At 35.0% G+C, this 26,500-nt stretch overlaps 3 protein-coding genes across 10 annotated transcripts in view; 1 reads left to right on the top strand and 2 right to left on the bottom strand.

Annotated features, from left to right (window-relative positions):
- lmf1 (lipase maturation factor 1) overlaps positions 1–12,876 on the bottom strand; it is a 55,702-nt gene extending 42,826 nt beyond the window's left edge. Inside the window, exons 1-3 of one of the 4 annotated variants that reach the window (XM_077246002.1) lie at positions 12,631–12,870; positions 11,442–11,751; positions 10,361–10,371 (exon numbers count right to left, since the gene is read on the bottom strand). In XM_077246002.1, the coding sequence (XP_077102117.1) occupies positions 10,361–10,371; positions 11,442–11,751; positions 12,631–12,850 (541 nt within the window). In that variant the 5' untranslated portion in view covers positions 12,851–12,870. Of the gene's footprint in view, positions 1–10,360; positions 10,372–11,441; positions 11,752–12,630 lie in introns of all 4 variants that reach the window. The other 3 variants (XM_077246010.1, XM_077246021.1, XM_077246031.1) reach the window with 3 other exon arrangements.
- A 1,003-nt stretch (positions 12,877–13,879) lies between these two features.
- Positions 13,880–20,176, top strand: sox8a (SRY-box transcription factor 8a). Its single transcript, XM_077245905.1, has 3 exons — positions 13,880–14,425; positions 15,997–16,217; positions 19,002–20,176. Exons 1-3 carry the CDS (start codon positions 14,046–14,048, stop codon positions 19,577–19,579), a joined length of 1,179 nt encoding a protein of 392 aa, XP_077102020.1. The 5' UTR covers positions 13,880–14,045; the 3' UTR covers positions 19,580–20,176.
- Positions 20,177–24,262: 4,086 nt separating this feature from the next.
- LOC143753577 (arf-GAP with dual PH domain-containing protein 1) overlaps positions 24,263–26,500 on the bottom strand; it is a 40,359-nt gene continuing 38,121 nt past the window's right edge. Inside the window, exons 11-12 of one of the 5 annotated variants that reach the window (XR_013207771.1) lie at positions 25,706–26,500; positions 24,263–24,886 (exon numbers count right to left, since the gene is read on the bottom strand). The exon at positions 25,706–26,500 is cut by the window's right edge and continues 911 nt beyond it. The gene's annotated coding sequence lies outside the window, so the exon portion shown is untranslated. The other 4 variants (XR_013207770.1, XR_013207769.1, XR_013207772.1 and 1 more) reach the window with 4 other exon arrangements.

Genomic DNA, 26,500 nt, shown 5'->3' with positions numbered 1-26,500 from the left:
GTGTGTGATACGGGTAAGGTTAGGGACAGGTGTGTGTGATACGGGTAAGGTTAGGGTCAGGTGTGTGTGTGATACGGGTAAGGTTAGGGACAGGTGTGTGTGATACGGGTAAGGTTAGGGACAGGTGTGTGTGATACGGGTAAGGTTAGGGACAGATGTGTGTGATACGGGTAAGGTTAGGGACAGGTGTGTGTGATACGGGTAAGGTTAGGGTCAGGTGTGTGTATGAGATACGAGTAAGGTTAGGGACAGGTGTGTGTGTGATACGGGTAAGGTTAGGGTCAGGTGTGTGTGTGTGATACGGGTAAGGTTAGGGACAGGTGTGTGTGATACGTGTAAGGTTAGGGTCAGGTGTGTGTGTGATACGGGCAAGGTTAGGGACAGGTGTGTGTGATACGGGTAAGGTTAGGGTCAGGTGTGTGTGTGATACGGATAAGGTTAGGGTCAGGTGTGTGTGTGATACGGGTAAGGTTAGGGACAGGTGTGTGTGAGATACCGGTAACGTTAGGGTCAGGTGTGTGTGTGATACGGGTAAGGTTAGGGACAGGTGTGTGTGATACGGGTAAGGTTAGGGTCAGGTGTGTGTGTGATACGGGCAAGGTTAGGGTCAGGTGTGTGTGTGATACGGGTAAGGTTAGGGACAGATGTGTGTGATACGGGTAAGGTTAGGGTCAGGTGTGTGTGTGATACGGGCAAGGTTAGGGTCAGGTGTGTGTGTGATACGGGTAAGGTTAGGGACAGATGTGTGTGATACGGGTAAGGTTAGGGTCAGGTGTGTGTCTGAGATACGGGTAAGGTTAGGGTCAGGTGTGTGTGATACGGGTAAGGTTAGGGTCAGGTGTGTGTGTGATACGGGTAAGGTTAGGGACAGGTGTGTGTGTGATACGGGTAAGGTTAGGGTCAGGTGTGTGTGTGATACGGGTAAGGTTAGGGACAGGTGTGTGTGATACGGGTAAGGTTAGGGTCAGGTGTGTGTGTGATACGGGTAAGGTTAGGGACAGGTGTGTGTGATACGGGTAAGGTTAGGGTCAGGTGTGTGTGTGATATGGGCAAGGTTAGGGTCAGGTGTGTGTGTGATACGGGAAAGATTAGGGACAGGTGTGTGTGTGATACGGGTAAGGTTAGGGACAGGTGTGTGTAATTTTAAGATACGGGAAAGATTAGGGACAGGTGTGTGTGTGATACGGGTAAGATTAGGGACAGGTGTGTGTGTAATTTTAAGCTACGGGTAAGATTAGGGACAGGTGTGTGTAATTTTAAGATACGGGTAAGGTTTGGGACAGGTGTGTGTGTGATACGGGTATGGTTAGGGACAGGTGTGTGTGTGTGTGTGTGGTATAAGTCAGTTTAAGGGTGGGTTAAGGTGTAAGGGAAGGGTCAACTGTGTAATTACAAATGTAATTACATACATTAATTACAGTTGTAATTACATGCAGGTATTTTTCAAATATAAGTACAATGTATACACAATAAGTCCATTGTATCAAATTATTAGTATCAATCTAAGTACATAGTAAAGCCACTCAATATAAAGTGGGTTCTATTTTTGTCCCGCCAAAGCCTTATTGATCAGTTATTATGATTTATGAGTGTTGTAGATGATTGTTTTTTTGTTGTTGTTTTTTACAATACAGCTTTTGTAACAAAATTGCAAACATGTCTGTACAAAATATAACAATATGTACAATGTCATCTAAACATATAGAATAAAGGAAGAAGTTAGCAATGCGTAACTAACTAAAACAAAGAAAAAAATGTAATACATGAGAAATAGATGATAGAAAAAACAATAATAATAATAATAATAAATATATAAATCATTAATAAAATAAAAATCATGAGGGTAAGATATTATTTTATAAATCATTTAGAGTAGGCCTACACAAATTAAAGTCATTACAATTTAGATTTGTTTCAATTGCTTTCTTATTTACTGAGGATGAAATAGTGTTAAGGTACATTTTAAATTCTTTAAGAAAAAATATATATAAATTGGTTTGTTGTTAAACGGCGCAGTGTCACAGAGGTGTGCGTATCGATACTGATGTCGAGAATCGGAAGTATCGATACTCAAATAAAAATATCGCTACTACATTTTTTTTTTTTTACCAGTGATTTTGTTTATTTGACAAAAAAATCTAATGTGTACATTATGCATTGAATTGGATGAATAACATATGTTAGTGAATAATTGTGTAGTAGAACCACTTTCCTGCATCTGAACTGAACACACGCGAATGCTGCAAGTCAGAACCAATCAATCACAGAGAGCGGTCACACACTGCCGATCACAGAGAGCGTTTACACACTGCCCACAATGCATTCAAGCAGGGCTGCGTTTCCCAGAATAATGCTTAACAGAAGACAGAAAAAAATGTGTATTTCACAATAAATAAATTGTAGCCTGCATAGTTTGTGCAATTGAATAGTTTTAAATTGAATGTTAAAAGTTCATACTGATGTTCTATTCTGTAGTTAATTTTAATATAAATCATACACTGTCAGAATAAAAAGGTTACATTTTATGGGTGCAACAGCCTGTCACTGGCAGTCCCTTATGAAAATGAACATTACAGTGACCATAGTTCAAATACGCCTATAATATTTTGTAGATTTCCATGGTTACCACTACAAGTAAACAGTTTAACCATGTGTAAATAAAAATATAATCTAATAAATTCATAGTGAATGTTAAAATGCCTTTCAAATATAATGTTAAGTGGGTATCATTACCCATTTTAATCTTAGCAATTCAATAATTTAAGAAATTTCCAAATTTAAAAGTCTCATATTGGTATCGGCGATACTGGCCTTGAAGGTATCGGTATCGTATCGAAAAACAAAATAATTGGTATCGCCCATCCTTACAAACTTTGCAGCTCCGCCGAAGTTTAAGAGTTTTTACCCTGTTGAAGTTAAAGAAGATCAGTATGAAATGAATATATTTCTTTTGCTTATTATCTTTAATATTGATACACGTACGTCAATACTTTGAAGAAGCGTACATAGAAGCTCCGGAAAGAGCTGTTCAAAGCAGAAACTTTAATGATTTTCAATATCGTTGTCGTCTTGAGGAGCACGCTAACCTCCTATATATATAAATATCGTTAGCCTGATAGCATAATTGCCTAGCATGAAAACATTGAAATATGACTTAGGCAATTATGCTATGAGGATAACGATATTTGAAATTAATATTGGAAATATATATACAGTATATATGAAAAATCTAAGAATAAAATATTATTCATTAAGGGGTGTTTGATTATGATTTCACTTTTCTAACTTTAGTTAGTGTGTAATGTTGCTGTTTGAGCGCAAACAACATCTGCAAAGTTACGACACTCACAGTTCAAAGCAAAGGGAGATAATTTTTCTTGTACAGAAATCGCTTTTTAAGGACTACAACAAACGGCTGGTAAGAACTACAGGAGCTTCTTCGCGGGCTAGTGACATCACAAACCCTAAAATCTACATAAGCCCCGCCCTCAGAAACGCAATCTATAGATTATCATGACACAATATGCTAATCAGTGACTAGAAGATAGTTAACTCAACATCAGCTGCATAACTTCATCAACTAACCATTCAAAATGTCCTGTTGCTTCTACATGTTGTCTCTTCTTCTTGAGTCTCTCCATCTTTGTCTGACTCCGGTTTGAACACAAAAGGCTAAAGGTTTTTTAAATTTTCAGTGCGTGTGTGTGTGTGTGAGAGCTCTTGAAGCTCCGCCCCCTGTGCCGGGAGCAGCAGCTCATTTGCATTTAAAGGGACACACACAAAAACGGTGCATTTTTGCTCACCCTCAAAAAGTAACAATTTTAACATGCTATATAAAAAAATCTGTTGGGTATTTTGAGCTAAAACTTCACACACACTCTCTGGGGTCGGAGACTTAATTTACATCTTGTGAAAAGGGCATTATACCACCCCTTTAACAAAAAAATATAATAGTATAGTATAGACAATAATGTTTTGTTCATTATGAGCGCGTGACAGTTTTGTCTTCTGCTCCTTTAAATGCTCATTAAAGTCGGCGGATTCTGATTGGCTGTCAATGATTTTATCGTTTACCAGCGGGAAAAAAATTATTCTGACAGTGATTCCAACAATATTGTGACGTGGATTTCCCTATTTTCTTTTAATTTAAAATGATCATTAACACTTTACAGTCGTGGTTGTCATCTTTAAAGCCTTTAAAACAAGTGCTCGGGCATCTTTCAGTGACAGAGTAAACAATAATTAATAATCGATAACACTTAGGTTCATTAGTTAATGTATTAACTAACAATGAGCAATACATTTGTTACTGTATCTATTAATCTTTGTTAATGTTAGTTAATAAAAATACAGCTGTTCATTGTTTGTTTATGTTAGTTCACAGTGCATTCACTAATGTTAACTAACACAACCTTCTCACTTAATAATGTTGGGTTAAAAAATAACCCAACGAGTAACCCAACTATGGGGTGGTATAGCACCTTCCCAACTGTGGGTTATTTTAACCCAATGCATTGGATTAAAAGCCAGTTGGGTTGAAAAGTAACCCAACAGTTAAGTTAAGTTAACTATTTATTTTTTATTTCTGACATTATTTCAATAAATAAAATACACTTTGTTTTCAAATACAGATTGTTTATTTGTCTAAAAGAATAAATATGTCTCAACAAATATATTTTTAAATTACAAACTAAATTTTGGGGAGTCTATAATTTAATTTAAATATACATAGTTGTGTACATAATTTCAAAACACACAAGTGTACATACAACATACGTATTTAACCCAACAGCCGAGTTATTACTAGAATTTAACCAACCAACAAACGATTTTGAAAATGACCCAACATTTTTGGAAAATAACCCAACATAGAGACCCAATATGTGTAACCCAACGGTTGGGTTAAAAAATAACCCAACTTTCTTTTACTGTGTTTGATTTTAATAACGTATTAGTAAATGTTGGAATTAATATTAACTAAGATTAATAAATCCTGTAGAAGTATTGTTCAGTCTTAGTTCATCTTGAATAATTAACCTTATTGTAAAGTGTTACTGAATAATGTCATGCAACACTAGAACAATTTGTGTTTCTGCTGGATTAAAGACACAAACAAAGCAAAAACCAACCCATGCTAAATCCTCAGAGAATGTGAGAGTGTCACAGATGAACAGAGAACGAAGTGTTTATAAAAGAGAGGTTTCATCTGGAATCGATGAGATGCAATCAAAATGTTTTGCCATAATCACTTCTAGGCAGAGTTTATGGCACAAATGCATCAAAAGATTTTGGAGATGCTCACATTAATCTCTCCACAGTATCTCCGCACTATTTTTACACAACCTAATCAGATTTCTTGGAAAAAAAAATTTGGTTTGAGAGTGAATAATTCATTACATCTGCAGCTACCATGATTGGATTTTGAGTCTTGGGATAAGAACAGAAGATTCTGCATATTTGAGATGTTCTCTTTGCACTTAATTTAGTTTACTCCTAACTGGACTCAACAGGAGTTATGAGACCTTTTTTTTTTTGCATGGCACTACTATCCAAATAAAATTAAAAGTTTAACACTCACACTAAAGTTACTGTTCATAAAAATGTAACGTGTATTAGAGCCATAAACACAAAACGATCTGACATTCTCTCGTATCTGATAAGGTACCTCAAAAAAATGCTCCAATATATCGAAGCTTGTTTATGCAACAGAATAAAAAAATGTAAAAGATATTTGCGACTTTTTATCTCACAACTGCAATCTCCAGATTCTAACTTTATTTCTCAGAATCGTGTGATATAAAGTCGGAATTGCGAGATATAAAGTCAGAATTGCGAGATATAAAGTCAGAATTGCGAGATATAAAGTCAGAATTGCGAGATATAAAGTCAGAATTGCGAGATATAAAGTTGGAATTGCGAGATATAAATTCAGAATTGCGAGATATAAAGTCAGAATTGCGAGATATAAAGTCAGAATTGCGAGATATAAAGTTGGAATTGCGAGATATAAATTCAGAATTGCGAGATATAAAGTCGGAAATGCGAGATATAAAGTCCGAATTACGAGATATATAGTCAGAATTGCGAGATATAGAGTCCGAATTGCGAGATATAAAGTCCGAATTGCGATATATAAAGTCAGAATTGCGAGATATAAAGTCGGAATTTCGAGATATAAAGTCAGAATTGCGAGATATAAAGTCAGAATTGTGAGATATAAAGTCAGAATTGCGAGATATAAAGTCGGAATTGCAGGAAGTAAAGTCGCAATTGTGTGTTATAAAGTCAGAATTGTGAGATATAAAGTCAGAATTGTGAGATATAAAGTCGGAATTGCAGGAAGTTAAGTCGCAATTGTGTGTTATAAAGTCAGAATTGTGAGATATAAAGTCAGAATTGCAAGATATAAAGTCGGAATTGTGTGATATAAAGTCAGAATTGCGAGATATAAAGTCAGAATTGCGAGATATAAAGTCAGAATTGCGAGATATAAAGTCGGAATTGTGTGATATAAAGTCAGAATTGCGAGATATAAAGTCAGAATTATGAGATATAAAGTCAGAATTGCGAGATATTAAGTCAGAATTGTGTGATATAAAGTCAGAATTGCCAGATATAAAGTCAGAATTGCGAGATATAAAGTCAGAATTGCGAGATATAAAGTCAGAATTGTGTGTTATAAAGTCAGAATTGCCAGATATAAAGTCAGAATTGCGAGATATAAAGTCAGAATTGCGAGATATAAAGTCAGAATTGTTGGATATAAAGTCAGAACTGTGTGATATAAAGTCGGAATTGCGTGATATAAAGTCAGAATTGCGAGATATAAAGTCAGAATTGCGAGATATAAAGTCAGACTTGCGAGATATAAAGTCAGAATTGTTGGATATAAAGTCCGAATTGTGTGATATAAAGTCGGAATTGTGTGATATAAAGTCAGAATTGCCAGATATAAAGTCAGAATTGCGAGATATAAAGTCAGAATTGTGAGATATAAAGTCAGAATTGTTGGATATAAAGTCAGAATTGTGTGATATAAAGTCGGAATTGCGAGATATAAAGTCAGAATTGTGTGATATAAAGTCAGAATTGTGTGATATAAAGTCAGAATTGCGAGATATAAAGTCGGAATTGCGAGATATAAAGTCGGAATTGTGAGATATAAAGTCAGAATTGCGAGATATAAAGTCAGAATTGTGAGATATAAAGTCAGAATTGCGAGATATAAAGTCAGAATTGTGAGATATAAAGTCAGAATTGCGAGATATAAAGTCGGAATTGTGAGATATAAAGTCAGAATTGCGAGATATAAAGTCAGAATTTCGAGATATAAAGTCAGAATTGTGAGATATAAAGTCAGAATTGCGAGATATAAAGTCGGAATTGCAGGAAGTAAAGTCGCAATTGTGTGGTATAAGGTCAGAATTGTGAGATATAAAGTCAGAATTGTGAGATATAAAGTCGGAATTGCAGGAAGTAAAGTCGCAATTGTGTGTTATAAAGTCAGAATTGTGAGATATTAAGTCAGAATTGTGAGATATAAAGTCAGAATTGCAAGATATAAAGTCAGAATTGCTAGATATAAAGTCAGAATTGCGAGATATAAACTCAGAATTGCGAGATATAAAGTCGGAATTGCACGAAGTAAAGTCGGAATTGTGTGATATAAAGTCGGAATTGTTAGATATAAAGTCAGAACTGCGAGATATAAAGTCGTAATTGTGTGATATAAAGTCAGAATTGCGAGATATAAAGTCAGAATTGCGAGATATAAAGTCAGAATTGTTGGATATAAAGTCAGACTCAGAACTGTGTGATATAAAGTCAGAATTGCGAGATATAAAGTCAGAATTGCGAGATATAAAGTCAGAATTGTTGGATATAAAGTCAGACTCAGAACTGTGTGATATAAAGTCGGAATTGCGAGATATAAAGTCAGAATTGTGTGATATAAAGTCAGAATTGCGAGATATAAAGTCGGAATTGCGAGATATAAAGTCAGAATTGTTGGATATAAAGTCAGAATTGCGAGATATAAAGTCGGAATTGTGAGATATAAAGTCAGAATTGCCAGATATAAAGTCAGAATTGCGAGATATAAAGTCAGAATTGCGAGATATAAAGTCAGAATTGTGAGATATAAAGTCAGAATTGTTGGATATAAAGTCAGAATTGTGTGATATAAAGTCAGAATTGCGAGATATAAAGTCAGAATTGCGAGATATAAAGTCGGAATTGTGAGATATAAAGTCAGAATTGCGAGATATAAAGTCAGAATTGTGTGATAAAAAGTCAGAATTGCGAGATATTAAGTCAGAATTGTGTGATATAAAGTCAGAATTGCCAGATATAAAGTCAGAATTGCGAGATATAAAGTCAGAATTGCGAGATATAAAGTTAGAATTGTGTGTTATAATGTCAGAATTGTTGGATATAAAGTCAGAATTGTGTGATATAAAGTCGGAATTGCGAGATATAAAGTCAGAATTGCGAGATATAAAGTCGGAATTGCGAGATATAAAGTCGGAATTGTGAGATATAAAGTCAGAATTGCGAGATATAAAGTCAGAATTGTGTGATATAAAGTCAGAATTGCGAGATATAAAGTCAGAATTGCGAGATATAAAGTCGGAATTGTGAGATATAAAGTCGGAATTGTGAGATATAAAGTCAGAATTGTGTGATATAAAGTCAGAATTGCGAGATATAAAGTCAGAATTGTGTGATATAAAGTCAGAATTGCGAGATATAAAGTCGGAATTGCGAGATATAAAGTCGGAATTGTGAGATATAAAGTCAGAATTGCGAGATATAAAGTCGGAATTGTGAGATATAAAGTCAGAATTGTGAGATATAAAGTCGGAATTGCGAGATATAAAGTCAGAATTGCGTGATATAAAGTCAGAATTGCGAGATATAAAGTCGGAATTGCGAGATATAAAGTCGGAATTGTGAGATATAAAGTCAGAATTGCGAGATATAAAGTCGGAATTGTGAGATATAAAGTCAGAATTGTGAGATATAAAGTCGGAATTGCGAGATATAAAGTCAGAATTGTGAGATATAAAGTCGGAATTGCGAGATATAAAGTCGGAATTGTGAGATATAAAGTCAGAATTGCGAGATATAAAGTCGGAATTGCGAGATATAAAGTCGGAATTGTGAGATATAAAGTCAGAATTGCGAGATATAAAGTCGCAATTGTGACAATTCTGACTTTATAACACACAATTCTGTGAATTTCAATTTCAAATCATAATTCTGACATTATATCTCGCAATTATTAGATTTTCTAATCAGTGTTATATAAGATGATATATACAGATGATGGTCGTATATAATCATAATGCTTTAAAAAAATTGATATTTGAGAACAAGACTTGTTGTGTATGTTGTTTGTTGTTGTTTATGTATTCATTGTATTTTTGTGCTGTTGTGACACATAAATTTCCCCCTGGGGATTAATAAAGTACATCTAATCAAATAAAATAAAATCAATTGCGTGTTATAAAGGGAGAATTGCGAGATATAAACATGCATTTTTGAGAAATAAAGTCAGAATTGTGAGATAAAAAAATTCGGAATTACCTTTTATATTTTTTATTCTGTGGCGGAAACAAGTTTCCATCACAAAATTATTACTATTTCCTTGGATTCAGATCAATATTACGTTTCTATTTTACACAACCGGTGCCATTTTAATTAACTCACAAATGCAACCTACATATTGCATGTATATATAAACATAAATACACGTATGATCGATGCATCAATTAATATTGATCAACTGGCCATATTGATGTAATGCCTAATGTGACATCCCTGGTATGACTACTATTAAAAATGTATAAAGATTTAAAATCATCTGAAGTCCATTACAGTGTCATCACACTGTTACATGCACTTGGATTGATCCCTAAAATCAGGAACAGCTTTAAATGACAAAACTGGTGTATAAAACACCAGAAACATTCAAATATAAATCAAAAAACATGTTCTTGTCTTCCATTCAACAATGGTTCTAAATGAAAACCTGATTGGCCAGTTGAGCCCATTTGTGGCTTTCTTGTTTATCTGGGGAATTTGGATTTTGCTGGGATGGAAGATTTCAAGTGGCCGGTCACACTCACAGATGTGGTTAGTGGGATGAGGTAAAAGTTCAGATGAATCAGCTTCTAAGCCTCAATCGGTCACACTTGTGCAGATCCCAAATATAAACTCTAAACACTAAAGAGGATTCTGGGGGAAGAGGCTCTGCTAAACTCCTGACTTACAATAATTCATGAAAACTCACATCCACGTGTTCTATGAGGATTTTGCTACTAGAAATCAAAGAGAGATGAGAGACATGTTTACTCACCAAAAGAGTACCTGGAGGAAAGAAAGAAAAGAGAAATATGTCAGATTAAATTCATTTTCAACGTATGGGAGCCTATTTTCACCACATTTCACACAAAAAATCACACTTATGAGTCATAATTATGAGATAAAAGTCTAAATTATGAGATAAATACTCAAAGTTATGACTAAATCATAATTATGAGAGTCAATTGTTGGTCATAATTACTTATAGTTTTGACTTTGTTTCATTATTTTTGTCGATTTCGGACTACATTTTAACTGTAAATTTTTGGTCATAATTATGACTTTTTATCTCATAGTTAGTTGATTTTTAGGTCAATTTCATAATGCCAATTTTGACTGTCAGTTGACATAGTAATAATTATGAGACAAAACTGAGATGATGTAAAGAAAATGTCATGACTTAGTATGTCAATTTTGAGTTTCAAATTCTGTCAATTTTACTTTTTATCTGATAATTATTACTTACTATGTTAGAATTTTTACTTTGCACAATTATGACTTAGTATCTCAGAATTTTAAGTAATTTTTGTCATAATTATGCCTTCTTATTTCATTGTTCTGTCATTATTTTTGTAATAATTTCGACTGTCAAAAATGACATACTGAGTCATTTATGAGATAAAATGTCAAAATGATGATAAAACGTTGAAATAAAGTGGGAAAAAATGTCAGTGACGTAGTGTCATAATTATTTTTTCATAATTATGACTTTCAATTTTTTATCTTATAATTATTACTTAGTATGCTATAACTGAAACTTCTCACATCTATGGCTTAGTATCTCAAAATTTAAACTATTTATATCAATTATGATTTACCCAAGCATGATTATTCTGTGTGTGTGTGTGTGTGTGTGTGTGTGTGTGTGTGTGTGTGTGTGTGTGTGTGTGTGTGTTTGTGTGTGTGTGTGTGTGTGTGTGTGTGTGTGTGTGTGTGTGTCAGGCTTGTGCAAAATTCAGACATTCAGACATCCATGAATTGGAATTTGAATTGAATTGACTCCGCCCCACAGGAAGTTGAATTGGAATTTGAATGACAGGAAGTGTACGTGCGTGCGTGCGTGCGTGCGTGCTCACCAAAGCTGTCCGACATTCACAATAGAATGGTACAGGATCCACAGTATTCCCATAATGATCATATTGGCACTTCCCATGAACAGGACAAACCCTGAAAGAGCCATTCCTGCCAGAGCGATGCCATCCAGGTTGGCATCCATGTCAGTCCAGTCCATTATCCAGAGGAGTGAGGGAGTGTATGCCAGGGCCGCGGTGCCAATCTTGCCCCCCACATATCGCTTGACACTCCTCAGGTAATCCTTGCAGGGCATCAGGCCGTTTCCTCCAATCAGCTGTTTGTTCTGGTTGTAAGCCACAGTGAAAGCCACAACTAGAAAGCATATGATTTCACACTTGAGTTACTATACACACACATTAAAATTACATCCAATGTTGGGGAAAGTTTCTTTGAAAAGTAATGCATTACAATATTGCGTTAATTAATTGAGTTACTTAGGTCGTTTTTTGTGTGTGTTTTTTTTAAGTAATGCATTACGTTACTTTTGCGTTACCTTTTTTATAAGAAGTAATTTTTTGGGGCAAATGTAAAGACCCTTTCACACTTAAAGTGAAATAATAAGCCTCAGGCTGAAGGAAATGCAAATGTATTTACTTTAAATTTACTACACCAATAAAAACAAAAAAATCTATAGTCATTTTTGCTTATGGTATAATGGAATCATCGTAAGTCAGAAGCAAGTACATAGTACATTGGTCAATAAAGTGAGATTAAATGCATAAAAATTTATTTTTTATTTAACATATTTAGTTATTAGAGGTTTGCATAGTATTCTGATTATGCATTTCACTGATTTTATTAATTTTGAATCTTTTTTGTGCAAGTGAGACGAGTAAATCAAAGCTCACATTTATTCTAGAAGGTTTACACACAACACCTCTGCACTGTGATTTGTCTCAACATGGGGACAATAGAGCTGTCAGTCAATAAATGGGAAAACAACGTAAAATTGCGTTACTTGTTTGAAAAAGTAACTCAGATATTTTGCTGTAAATTTTAAAAGTAATGCGTTACTTTACTAGTTATTTGAATAAGTATTCTGATCCCGTAACTCAAGTTACTTGTAATGAGTTAAACACAACACTGCTTATATCTTGTGCACAGATCAGTAATTGTAACTAAGTGATGTAACTAATTGTGCGTGGTCTCCTAGCAACCGTCTCCTGTAGAGTTGCCACCTGCCAGACTCACAGTAGATGAAAGCAATGGCTCGCAGGAGCGCGATGCGCGTGAGCCAGTAGGTCCCGGTCTGTATCGATACACACACTTTCTTCTCATATTTGTTAGCGTCTTCGTCTTGCGCTGTCTCGCTGCATCTATCGTGTGAAAGACTGTCTGGGACGAGCGGGTTTCCACGTCGCTTTCTTAGGAAACTTTCGGTGTTCTCAGGGTTCTCAGTGGAGGACGCCATTTTTTCGAAATGCTCTGCGCATGCGTAAGAAATCACGCGCAGCGGATTGACCAATAAGAGGACAATGCGCCTCTGCCAACACAACCTTCAGACTGAGCTTCTTTAAAGTTTGTTTAGGCTGTTCTACTCGACTTGGTAATAATTATTTAAATAAAAACTGTTAACCGTGTGTCAAGAGCTAAAGTAGTATTCCATAGTTCAGGTGGTAAAAGTTTGAAACCTAAAGTTTAAAATCTAAAATGAAAGCTAAATTGATGTTTATAACACTGTCGATAAATCACATCTAACTTAAGTGTGTGTGTGTGTGTGTGTGTGTGTGTGTGTGTGTGTGTGTGTGTGTGTGTGTGTGTGTGTGTGTGTGTGTGTGTAAGCTGGAGTGTCTTGGCTACAAAAAGCTATTGCACATTACATTTCCATCCTTATTGCTAGAAGAAAAAAATACATATTCTTTTTTTTTTTTACTTATGTTGACCATTATCGGGGCACGTTGTCACACAATAGGGGGTTGTCAAAAAAGAAATATGCCATTACATTAAACTTTACAGCACAATTTAATAAATATGTTGTTTAGATAAATATTGTACTCAATAGCTTGTATTTAACATTTGAAACAACTTCATGACAAATAAACAAATTTAAAACTTTGTTCAAATTCTTCCTTATGTGTTGATTTATTGTGTTCACTTGTTGTGTACACAACAGCTATATCAAAAATATAAAAATTATTTGTGCAGTGAATTATGGAAAAACATAGTTAATATATTTAGTGTTTTATTCAAGTCAGGTTTATTAAGTTATCTTGCAAGTGTTTTAATAAAATACAGGGGCGAAAATCGGATTATTCAGGGAACCCATGAGCATTTATGGCATTACGGTGTAATTTGTTAGTCAATTATGTTCAATTAACTGAAAAAGTTGCTGATGCACTGCACGGACCAATTGGAGAAGTTGCGCAAAAGCTTCTCCACCAATGAGGCGAGAGAAGGAGGAGCGCGAGAGTACAGAAGCCTCACAAAAACTTCTCTCTCTCACACACCAAGTTGTGAAATATTGCCAATACCTCCGCCAGTGTTGATCGACGCAGATTCAAGAAACCAAGAAATCAATAGGTTTATCTGGGATAACTAACGCGGGCGCGCGCTGCGCGTAAAGTTACGGTATTGCGCATCTTCAGAGCTCAGAGAGGATTTTAAAAATGTCGAAAGAGCCGGATAAAACTAGTTCTGGAACTGAAAGCTCTTTTATTGGAGATGCGGACTCTGATTCCCCGTCTTCTCCATCAGTGTCTGATGAGCAAGGCGCGCGAACCGGCACCGGCGAGCGCGCGGACAGCGAGGAAGACGCGCGTTTCCCACCGTGTATTCGAGATGCCGTGTCGCAGGTCCTCAAAGGCTACGACTGGTCCCTGGTGCCGATGCCGACGCAGGGAATCAGGTCTCTGAAGGACAAGCCGCACGTGAAGAGACCCATGAACGCGTTTATGGTGTGGGCGCAGGCGGCGCGCAGGAAGCTCGCGGATCAATACCCGCACCTCCACAACGCAGAGCTCAGCAAGACCCTGGGCAAGTTATGGAGGTTCGTGCACGGGTCACATTTTATATAACATTATGCACATTATGTAGGGCTACTTACACAAAGAGTTATTAAACTACAGCATTAGTATCGGCTCGTGCATTGCACGCACTCCTTAAACTATTTGTGTTACTAGTAGCCCATATCCTAAATGGTAATATCTTAATTAAAATAGATAGATAGATAGATAGATAGATAGATAGATAGATAGATAGATAGATAGATAGATAGATAGATAGATTTTTATTAGTTCTCGAGAGGAAATTTGTTTCCACCGTAGATGCGAACATAACACAAACACATATAACATTGTAAATTATCGACATATCATAATACAATAAAAAATAATCACTGACATCACAAAAAAAACAGCAACATCAACAAAGAGAACATAAGTGACGTATCAATGGCCGATTTCCTATGTATTTAGACCTTGTATAGATACAGATATGATATATATCGGGATAGACATTAACTGGTTTTATATCCTTCAGCATCACTGAATCAATCTAAATAGGTTTATACCAACAAAACTCCTTTTATGGGTTAAATCAGGCTCTGTTAAAGTAACAAGTTACTTTTTACAGTGTATCAGATAGCATTGTTTCAGATACTTACTAGGATTGATTATTAAATAGACTTTTATACACTCAAATGTTCAATCTTACAAGTAGGATCTTTAATTGAATTTGAGTTAACTTTAATTGAGTTACATATGTTACATGTAGTTACTAGTAATAACTATAAATTATGCATAATTACATGCAACTAAACCAAAACCACTCCTAACCCCTATTGTAAATAGAAATGTAGTTTTACAGTGTAACACCTTAAAATAAAGTGTAACCCTAATTTCTCATACAAGACAAGATATTTAATAATAATTATCTGGTTAGTAAAACTGGAAGAGGTGCAAGCAATAATTCAGAATACAGAACAGCACAACAGAAATATGCACATCAAAAGTTACTGGTAACACTTTATTTTAAAGTGACATAGTTACATGTTACTACAAACTATAATAACACAAAATGATGCATGATTAAAAGTAACTGACCCTAACTCAATAGTAATACATGTTGCTAATTCATATTACTCAGTACTTATTTGAGTAAGTACAATGTAACTATGTCACATTAAACTGAAGGGTTACAGTGTAATTATATATTAAAGTACCGAATAATAATAATTAAATGCATGTACTTACTATAGATTAGGGTTAAGAAAAGGGGTTGGTTTAGGGTTAGTTGCATGTAATTAGGCATAATTTATAGTTATTACTATAGTAACTATGTGTGATGTGTAACAAGGACACTAGTTACTTGTCACAACTTGTACTTGTAAAGTTACGTGAAAAAGTGCTTGTATTAATGACAGTAGCTGCTAGTGAAACTGACATAGTTTAAAGGAATAAATGTGTAGCTGCTTATAAACCATCTGTTTTTTTTTTGCTGGACCAAGTACATCTGCACCAGCTTAGAAACCAGCTAACATCTGAATCCGGATCTTTGGTTTCTGAAATGCTTTCGCACACAATTGCTTTAATATTGTACTCTTTTCCACGGATTGTCCAGGCTGCTCTCCGAGAGCGAGAAGAGGCCGTTTGTGGAAGAGGCCGAGAGACTGCGAGTCCAGCACAAGAAAGACTATCCGGATTATAAGTACCAGCCTCGGAGACGGAAGAGCCTGAAGCCGGGTCAGAGTGAGCTGGACCCGGGAGCCGAGAAGAGCCATCATCCCTCGGATCACATGTACAAGATGGAAGCGGGAGTGAGAGGGATGCACAATCATGGAGGTGAGTTATGCCAAATCAACTGTCCTGGAAATTGGGTTATACCATATAAAGCAGCTATTCAGAGTAGTACTTTAACTAAATGTAACTGTTGGGATCAATTCTAATTTCGGGAACACTTTATTTGTGAGTCTTACATGTAGTTACTATAGTAATAACTATAAATTATGCATAATTACATGCAAGTTACCCTAAAATAAACCAAACACTAATCTTAACCCTACACTCTAAAAAAATGCTTGGTTGTTTTGACTCAATGTTGGGTCAAATATGGACAAACTAAATGTTGGATTAAAAACTGAATTTTTAAAATGTAACCCAACGGCTGGGTTTGTCCATATTTGACCAAAATTGGGTTAAAACAACCCAGCGATTTTTAGAGTGTATAGTATCTACATGTAGTTTTACAGTTTACAGTGTACTGATATTTTTTTGATTGCATATGCCGATATCTATAAGAGTTTATGGCCAATTTAAAGCCCATATATACCTGTGATTGTTGTTTTTTGTTGTTTTTTAACCCATTAAAATTAATTTTGTTGGTATACGTTAATGTATTTAGGTTGGTTCAACAATAATAAATATTAAAAATACCTGTTAATTTAGATTTTTTAATTTGAAATCATTAGAAATCAATACTTATATATTTAATATATAATTTGGTATAATATATAATGCACAAAATAATATTATATAAATAATATATATACAAATAAAAATGATAATAATAAATCTGTTAAATCAATTCGTGATCTTGTAATCCTACTTTAGTATTTTTTATAAGTAAACATATATGAATAAAAAGGAAGTAAACACTGTAACCAATAGTAATCAGTCTATATGCACTGGGAATCACATTTTCTCAAATAAAGACTAAGTTTATATTTATATCAACAAAATTAATTTGAATAGGTTAAATCATGTAAAAACAGCTCTTTAAGGTGATAATTACAGGTTACCACTTCTTAAAGTGAATATATGAATATGAAATACACATCAGCCAAGCAGAATATTTGAAAGATGTCACATATTGGCCGATATATCGGTAGACCCATATACTAAATGCATGTTTATTTTTTCCAACTCAACCCGATGAAAATCATTTTATTATCCCGGTTGGAATCTCCAAAAATATTATTTATTATTGCAGAATTAACCTATACAATACAACAAGCAAATCGACCAAACAGAATGATTAAAAAATGCCACATATTGGCCGATATATCTGTCAACTATAAGCATGTTTATAATTTTCCAACTCAATCCAACAAAACTTATTTGATGTTAACATCCCATTTGGAATCTCCAAAAATAGTATTTAATATTGCTGTTTTTTATTTTTATACCAATAAAATGAAGTAGAAAACAGCTCTTTAAAGGTGCAATGTGTAAATATTTTGAGTATCTATTAACAGAAATGCAATATGCCATCCATAACTATGTGTTCAGTGGTGTATGAAGAACTTACTTAATAAACCGTAATGTTTTTATTACCTTAGAATGAGACACTTATATCTACATAGGCGCGGGAATCCCCTTCTATGAAGGTCGACATATTGTGACGTCATGTTTCTACCGTAGCCGACAGCGAACACACAGCGTTACAGAGCGCGTTTCCTCACTACATTGAAAGAGAAGCCGCAGAAAGCTAGAAGCTAGCCATAAACACCGTGAGTAGTGACGTTTCCCTTGTCAGTGGTGTAAAATATGTAGTTGGATTGTTTCATGTAACTTAATTCTTCTCCCTCGCTGTGTTATGGCTTTGCTATGTGGGGATAAATGTGCTGGTTACGTTCGTGAGACAGCTGATTAATACTCTTGTCATTGACCGTAAAACAGTTACAGGAATCACCAACCCGTCGATCTTGGAAGCATTTTAAGTCGATCGAGTTTCCAAAATCAGAGAAAAAAAGCCTATTGTGTGTAGTAAATGTGTCTAGGGGATGCGGAGGCGCGAGCGCTGTTACAATCACGTCATTTTTGCCATGCGGACGCGTCCAGTATAAACAAGGCTTAACGCTTTAACCAGCTCAGCCACAGTAACAGCTCATATTAGCCAGCTAAACTTTTACTATCCTGTTAGAAAAAAAATATATAGTTGCATAGTTTCATGTGGTTCTTCTCCCTCGCTGTATTATAAGTTTGATATGTGGGGAGAAATGTGCTGGTTACGTTCGTGAGACAATCAACTAATTACTATTATTATATTATATATTAAGACCCTTGATCCTCACCTGACTATGGCTTTGTAAACTTTATCCATGATGTGGTTTATAATGGACTGTGGTACAGAAACTTGGTTTACTCTGGCTATTCTCTGCCGTCTCAGACGACGATGTTTGTCCCGTTTTAGCCACCGTAGCTTCTTCGAAAGGGAGGGGTGAGCGGTGGGCTGAGCCCTTAGTGTAAACTCGCAACCGAACCGCTAGATGTCTCTAAAAGTCACACACTGCACCTTTAAGGTTACAGTTGCACATTAACACTTTTTACAGTTTATGACATGAATACAACATGCAAATCGGCAACACAGAATGATTAAAAAATGCCGATATATCGGTCGACCACTCTACTATATGCATGTTTATTTTTTTCCAACTCAACCCGAAAAAACTTTTTTGATGTTTCCATCCCAGTCGGAATCTCCAAAAATACAATTTATTATTGCTGAATAAACCTATACATAAATGCATGGCAATATTGGCCGATACATCGATCTTGGCGATATATCGGTCGACCACTATACTACTAACTCAACCCAACAAACTATATTTGTTATTTCCGGCCCAGTTCAAGCACACGGGCCTCCGACGCCTCCAACCACCCCGAAGTCCGATCAGCATCACAGCGCCAAGCGTGTGACGGAAAACACAAGACAGAACATCGACTTCAGCAACGTGGACATCTCTGAGCTCAGCAGCGACGTCATCGGCAGCATGGGCCCGTTCGACGTGCGCGAGTTCGACCAGTACCTGCCGTTAAACGGCCCGTCCGAGAACAACGGTTTCAGCGTGTCCTATCACCATCACGGCACCGTCCCGGCGTGGAACAAGCCGTCCGGGTCACCGTCCACATCTTCACATAACCATCAAAGACTGCTCATTAAAACTGAACAATTGAGTCCTTCTCATTACGGAGAGTCTCACGGGTCGCCGACCCAATCTGAACAGAGTGACTATCCCGACATGCAGAACTCAACGTACTTCACCACATATTCCGGGTATCCCGCTGGCATTTATCAATATCCGTACTCCCATTTCTCCAGAAGGTCGTATGTGACTCCTGTTCTCAACAGTTTGTCCAGTCCATCTCATAGTCCCGGTGCAAACTGGGAGCAACCGGTTTACACGACTTTAACACGGCCCTGATCCCATCGGGAGAATTATGGGACTATATGAGGACGATGCTCTGGATAATACGTTTTTTGCTGATACTTTATGTTTTATTTTGCCACTTCATAGACTTTTCTGGTAATTTTTGACCTTTAGATTTTCTGGAAACACTTTAGTCAATGCATTAGCTAACATGAACTAACAATGAGCGATATATATATATATATTTTAAAGCATTTATTAACTTTAGTTAGTAAAATCGAATTGTTCATTGTTCGTTCATGTTATTTCACAGTGCATTTACAAATGTTAACAAATACAACTTTGTATTTTTATAATGTTTAAATCACAATTGACTAATGCTTTAGAAGTTTTTAATTTCATTTCATTCAGTTCATGTAAACTATGTTAACAAATGCAACCTTACTGTACAGTGTTACCAATTTTCCTTACCATTTTGGGTTCACTTTTTTAATATTGAAGCTTTTTTTGTTTATAATATGGTCTGGATAAAAGTGTTTTTGTTTTGGGAGTGAGTTTTCTGTTGTCAATATTCAACACGCTATTTAAATGCAATCATGGATTTGTTTTTTCCCTAAATGCAATTAAAATGTAAAATGAATGAATGTGCAATTCTGCCTGATGTCTTTACTGTTGAGAAAGGCCCGTCAAGCTAGCAAGATAACTTAGATTACAGTCCGAAATGAAGCTACTATGTGAGTTTAATCCAAATATTGGAGAGATGCATGTTTACAAAGCCAATAAACAGAGAGAGAGAGAGAGAGAGAGAGAGAGAGAGAGAGAGAGAGAGAGAGAGAGAGCAGAAAAGAGAGAAGACTGATTCTGAATGACAGGGTCTCAAAGGGCTCTTTGTTTTCATTATAAAAGAGGCATTAATTAAGGGAGGGAACAAAACAAATACAAAGCAGAAAATCATTACCAATGCCGTTACATGAAAGAAGAGCACAAGAACAGACGCTATCCTCTGCTATTTGGATAAACAGCAACAAAAGCAGCAGAAAATGCATAAAGTTGTCTTCAATTTAATTGAAGAGAATAAGTTCTTCATGCTGTGGAAATGAGCCAGTGATTTCAGAGCAGATGGGTGTGGGTGGACCAGGACTTATTTTCCTTTCACTACACTTTATTACATTGATGATCTCAGAAAGTGGAGAATGCAATTATAGTGTTGACATGTAGCACGCATCATTTTGTTCGCTGACTTTATTGGGTTTTAAAACTGGACAATAAGCACTACAATTTTCCTTCCTAACACAATTATGGTGTATTATGTTAAGTTGTTATTGTATTCAGATTTGGAGCCACCGATTTTGCACAGTGATGATTGTGATCTATATTGGAAGAAAAATCGTGCTCTTAAAGTCCCCCTGTAGTTACTCATTTTATCCTTTAAAACTCTAAAAAATTCTTTGGTCACCAAAATTACATATTTAAACATTTTTTCCTTGAAACAAACAAAAATGTTCATACTGTAAAATATCTTGAATGTAACTCGATACCCTCGCCTCATTTAGTATGCGCGGTTCTATGAATATGCAAATGAGCCCCGCCTCCACTCACTCACTCAGAGATCCACTCGTTGACGATCACACGTTGATCTAATTGGTTACAAGGTAGTTTGTGACGTCAGAAACACCAGCGATTTCAAAGCGTGTTTTTGAGACTGTCTTTGGTTCGCTGCAGTTTTAAGGAGAAAATACTCAGCAATGCTGTCGACTTATGACTTTACACATGCTTTGTGTTAAAGCACATTAAAAACACATATAAACAACATTAAAAGCTGGATTTTCACCATAAAGACAACCTAACACGCATCAAAAGAGTTATAGATGAAAAGCTATGATTGCAGCAGGTCAGAGTTCAATCTATAGCACATAAATCTGAGTTTTTCTCTGGACTGGTGATTCAAGTGCTTCCAGTGTTAAGAACTCTTGATATATAAACAGTTTTCTTTCATACAACAACAAATTCACTAGTGAAAATGAACTAACTTACATTTTACTCACATTGGCAGTTACTTTGTCTGTTTCTGTTACTTTGTCTGTTCTTTCCTGAACAAATCAGTGCTTTTGAACAAATCATTTGAGTGCTTGATTCAGTGACTCACTCATAAATATGGTTATCCTGTTTTACTGAATGAACGAATCAGTTGAGTTATTGATTCAATGATTCACTCATAATGGTTATCCTGTTTTACTGAATGAACGAATCGGTTGAGTTATTGATTCAATGACTCACTCATAAATATGGTTATCCTGTTTTACTGAATGAGCAAATCAGTTGAGTTATTGATTCAATGACTCACTCATAAATATGGTTATCCGGTTTTACTGAATGAACGAATCGGTTGAGTTATTGATTCAATGTCTCACTCATAAATATGGTTATCCTGTTTTACTGAATGAACAAATCAGTTGAGTTATTGATTCAATGACTCACTCATAAATATGGTTATCCTGTTTTACTGAATGAACAAATCAGTTGAGTTATTGATTCAATGACTCACTCATAAATATGGTTATCCTGTTTTACTGAATGAACAAATCAGTTGAGTTATTGATTCAATGACTCACTCATAAATATGGTTATCCGGTTTTACTGAATGAACGAATCGGTTGAGTTATTGATTCAATGTCTCACTCATAAATATGGTTATCCTGTTTAACTGAATGAACAAATCAGTTGAGTTATTGATTCAATGTCTCACTCATAAATATGGTTATCCTGTTTTACTGAATGAAAAAATCAGTTGAGTTATTGATTCAATGACTCACTCATAAATATGGTTATCCTGTTTTACTGAATGAACGAATCGGTTGAGTTATTGATTCAATGACTCACTCATAAATATGGTTATCCTGTTTTACTGAATGAATGAATCAGTTGAATTAATGATTCAATGACTCACTCATAAATATGGTTATCCTGTTTTACTGAATGAACAAATCAGTTGAGTTATTGATTCAATGTCTCACTCATAAATATGGTTATCCTGTTTTACTGAATGAACAAATCAGTTGAGTTATTGATTCAATGACTCACTCATAAATATGGTTATCCTGTTTTACTGAATGAACGAATCGGTTGAGTTATTGATTCAATGACTCACTCATAAATATGGTTATCCTGTTTTACTGAATGAACAAATCAGTTGAGTTATTGATTCAATGTCTCACTCATAAATATGGTTATCCTGTTTTACTGAATGAACGAATCGGTTGAGTTATTGATTCAATGACTCACTCATAAATATGGTTATCCTGTTTTACTGAATGAATGAATCAGTTGAATTAATGATTCAATGACTCACTCATAAATTAATTTGTCACCACCTCTGGCCTCACTATGTACAGTAACATGAATATAGTAACACTACTGTAGGCTATAATATGTTATATATGTTATTGATAAGGCAAATATCCAAGCTATAATGTCCCTGACAACTTGGACAGAAAATATACATCTTCGACACTTTTTTTTAGATTTAGATTTTTAATGTTAGGGACAAAATTCATGAACTCTTTGATGTTTCATCAAATATTTAAGGTTTTTCTAAAACCAAAATTCAGACCGTCATCAAAACAGTGTAAGCAGTGATTGGCGGCTCGTGAGTCTTTACCTTCTTGGATCAGTCTTATGAAGAACGGATGTCCAGAGCTTGTGCGACTCCACCCTAATTTAATGATTTCCTGCTGGGTTGCAAACAGCCTCCTGCTGTGTGTGTGTGTGTGTGTGTGTGTGTGTGTGTGTGTGCCTTGCACAGCCCGGACGCCAATGACAACACACAGCCAGACAGAACCAACATTGACTTACCCACAGTTCCACGGGGCAGTGGAGCCAGACTGATGGGGAAGGAAGGCAGTGGAATGCATCAGGTCAGGCAACGGTGTCTCTCACGCACACACACACACACACACACACACAGAGACACACACACACACACACACACACACACACACACACACACACACACACACACACACACAGAGAGACACACACACACACACACACACACACACACACACACACACGCACACACAACAATGTTCTGAGAACATGCAATTCCAAAAAAAAAAATTACATTATCCGTGCATTTAGTTTTACATATTCATATACAGTGCAATCTTATTTTAGTACGCCTGAGATATTAGTTTTTTTAATATTTTGAATTAGCTTTTATTTATTTTTTCCGTTTTTTTATAATTTTAATGTGTCATTTTTATTTAATTATTGTTTTTTTAACATTCTATACAGTTTTATTAATTACAATTTTTGTTACAATTTTAATGATGTAAGTATTTGAGTAATTGTACTGTATTTTATATTTTTCAAGAAAAAAATATATGCTAGTTGCACTTGCAATATGTAAATGCATCTTAAACAAGCCCATTTTTTAATGTATGTTTAAGTTAGTTGTTAAGTTAGTCCTCAGTTTAGTTCTATAGTTATGTATTGTCTTTCCATGTGTGATTTTTGCCTTCAGAATAGCCGTCTTTGTTTTTCACAGTGTGACATATGCTTTTATTTATTTTAAACTCAACAGGACCTTCTTGGTCCTAAAATATGCAAATGATTTTCAGACCAGAAACATCACACACTAACTCTTACAAAAAGTTACAGTACAGTTATAGAATTAGATGTATTTTCATATATAACATGGTTTTCACAGTCTCTTTCTTCAAACAAAACAATTTCAACTGATTCAAATGTATTTATTCATAAGTAGGCGCATAATAAGCAGGATAATGTACAATCAGACAGTCATTATCAAAAAATAAAGCACTCCTCGCACTCCTCCTGATCAAATGTGTTTTTTGTTTTGTTTTTTTAAATAATGACAGGCCTCAAAACCACTATCCTTTATCTTTTAGTCCAAAAAACTATGGTAATGCCAAGATATGTTTTCATATTTTAAACAAATCTGAAGAAAAACACCTGAATAGCATCATAACCTGAACAAGAGGACCTGCGGACAGAAGGACTGAGCTCCATAAGGATCAGATTATCGATATCATAACCTGCCATCTAAACATTCATATCTATTATATAAAACCTGTATCGTTCTCTTATGCATCCTTCTCAGTCAACAGATGTAGTCTGGCTGAAATTAAAGATGTTGTATATAAAGTAGTGGTCAACCAGTGTGTGTATTTTTAATCGCAGATACCAATATATATAAAGCAGGGCGGTCGATATATATACATACATAAAGCAATTAAAAAGGAGCAAATGAGATTGCTTAAATCAAAAACATAATATTCACTCAATAAAATCATATTTGTAAACCTTTTGTACCCACTAACTAAGATAAGGGGAACTACACTGCCGTTCAAAAGTGTTTTTAAAATTAGTCTTTTCTGCTCACCAAAGCTGGATTTATTTAATAAAAAACTGTAATATTGTGAAATATTATTGAAATGTAAATCAGCTGTTTTCTATGTGAATATACAGTAAAGTGTAATTTATTCCTGTGAGCAAAGCTGAATTTTCAGCATCATTACTCCAGTCTTCAGTGTCACATGATGTAATCAGTATAATATGATGATTTTATGATCAAGAAACATTTATGATTATTATCAATGTTGAATACAGTTGTATATAATGTTCTTTCAGGATTCTGTGATGAACAGAAAGTTAAAAAAAAACATTTATTTGAAATAGAAAGCTTTTGTAACAGTATACACTGCCAATTTCTTTTTTTTTTGTAAAGAAATGAATAGCCTAGTTTTATCCAAAGATGCATTAAATTGATCAAAAGTGACAGTAAAGACATCTATAATGTTACAAAAGATTATATTTCAAATAAATTCTGTTGTTTTCAACTTTCTATTCATCAAAGAATCCTGAAATAAAGTGTAAAAAACAGTTTTCAACACTGATAATAATCATAAATGTTTCTTGAGCATCAAATCATCATATTATAGTGATTTCTGAAGGATCATGTGACACTGAAGACTGGAGTAATGATGCTGAAAATTCAGCTTTGATCACAGGAATAAATTATATTTTAAAATATATTCAAATAAAAAAAAAAAAATCAATTTTTAATCAAATAAATGCAGCCTTGGTGAGCATAAGAGACTTCGTTTAAAAACATTAAAAAACGTACCGATCCCGAACTTTTGAGCGGCAGTGTAGCACTAGTCTTAATCATCCAAGTTAGCTTGGTTTTTGGAATATAATCTCAATTTGGCCAAATATCAACCAATAAATCACTAATATCAGCCCTATTCTGCATAAAAGAACAGATGGGCACATGCATCTTAATCTGTGATATGCTTCCACCTAGTGGAGGAAAATAAACCAAGAACACAACTGTCTTCATGATGTATACAGTATCTGACACATGCGCCCTGCAAAGACAACAAAAGTAGTATGCAGTATATGAAATGAACTGCCTATAGAATCATATTCATCATATCAGTTTTCTAACAGGGTTTTTCAGATGAACGAAACCCCTATAATGCAAAATGATCTTCTTACTCAGTATTTTTGTCTTGTTTGCTTGAACAAATATCTAAACATCCTTTAATGAAAGATTAGGAAGCAAAATATTAAGATATCAAAATGAGTTTATGCTTAAAACATGAACAGATATGACAAAGGGCTCAGAAAAACGAACTTCATTAAAAGTGAAAACTTCATTTAATTCAAAGTAAAAACTCAATTTTGATCCTTTTTAAAGATATCTTAAGTCATTTTGCTTCTCAAGTAAATATTCAGTTATTTGAGCTGCATAACTAGACAAAAAAACTGAGTAAGGCATCATGTTTTTGCAGAGTAGACGTTGCGTAGCGTCCGAGGATCCTCCACTCCTCACAGCAGCATTTCCAATAAATAACATCATCATCAGTCGAAGAAAACGCAGGCGTTTCGTGATGTTGCTCACCTTGTGATTTACAGATTAAATGTTACGTTTAAGAGCGATGAACAACA

The sequence above is a fragment of the Siphateles boraxobius genome, unplaced genomic scaffold, assembly GCF_051911475.1.
Source record: "Siphateles boraxobius isolate OS27281-9 unplaced genomic scaffold, OSU_SipBor_1 103, whole genome shotgun sequence".
NCBI classification, from domain to species: domain Eukaryota; kingdom Metazoa; phylum Chordata; class Actinopteri; order Cypriniformes; family Leuciscidae; genus Siphateles; species Siphateles boraxobius.
The sequence above is the reverse complement of the archived record's forward strand: the minus strand, read 5'-3'. Positions and strand labels throughout refer to the sequence as shown.

Excerpts from the sequence above, each read along its gene's own strand:
- sox8a (XM_077245905.1), top strand. The coding sequence starts at position 14,046 with ATGTCGAAAGAGCCGGATAAAACTAGTTCTGGAACTGAAAGCTCTTTT. Across the intron at positions 14,426-15,996 it reads ACCCTGGGCAAGTTATGGAG|GCTGCTCTCCGAGAGCGAGA; the intron begins GTTCGTGCACGG and ends CGGATTGTCCAG. Across the intron at positions 16,218-19,001 it reads AGGGATGCACAATCATGGAG|TTCAAGCACACGGGCCTCCG; the intron begins GTGAGTTATGCC and ends TTTCCGGCCCAG.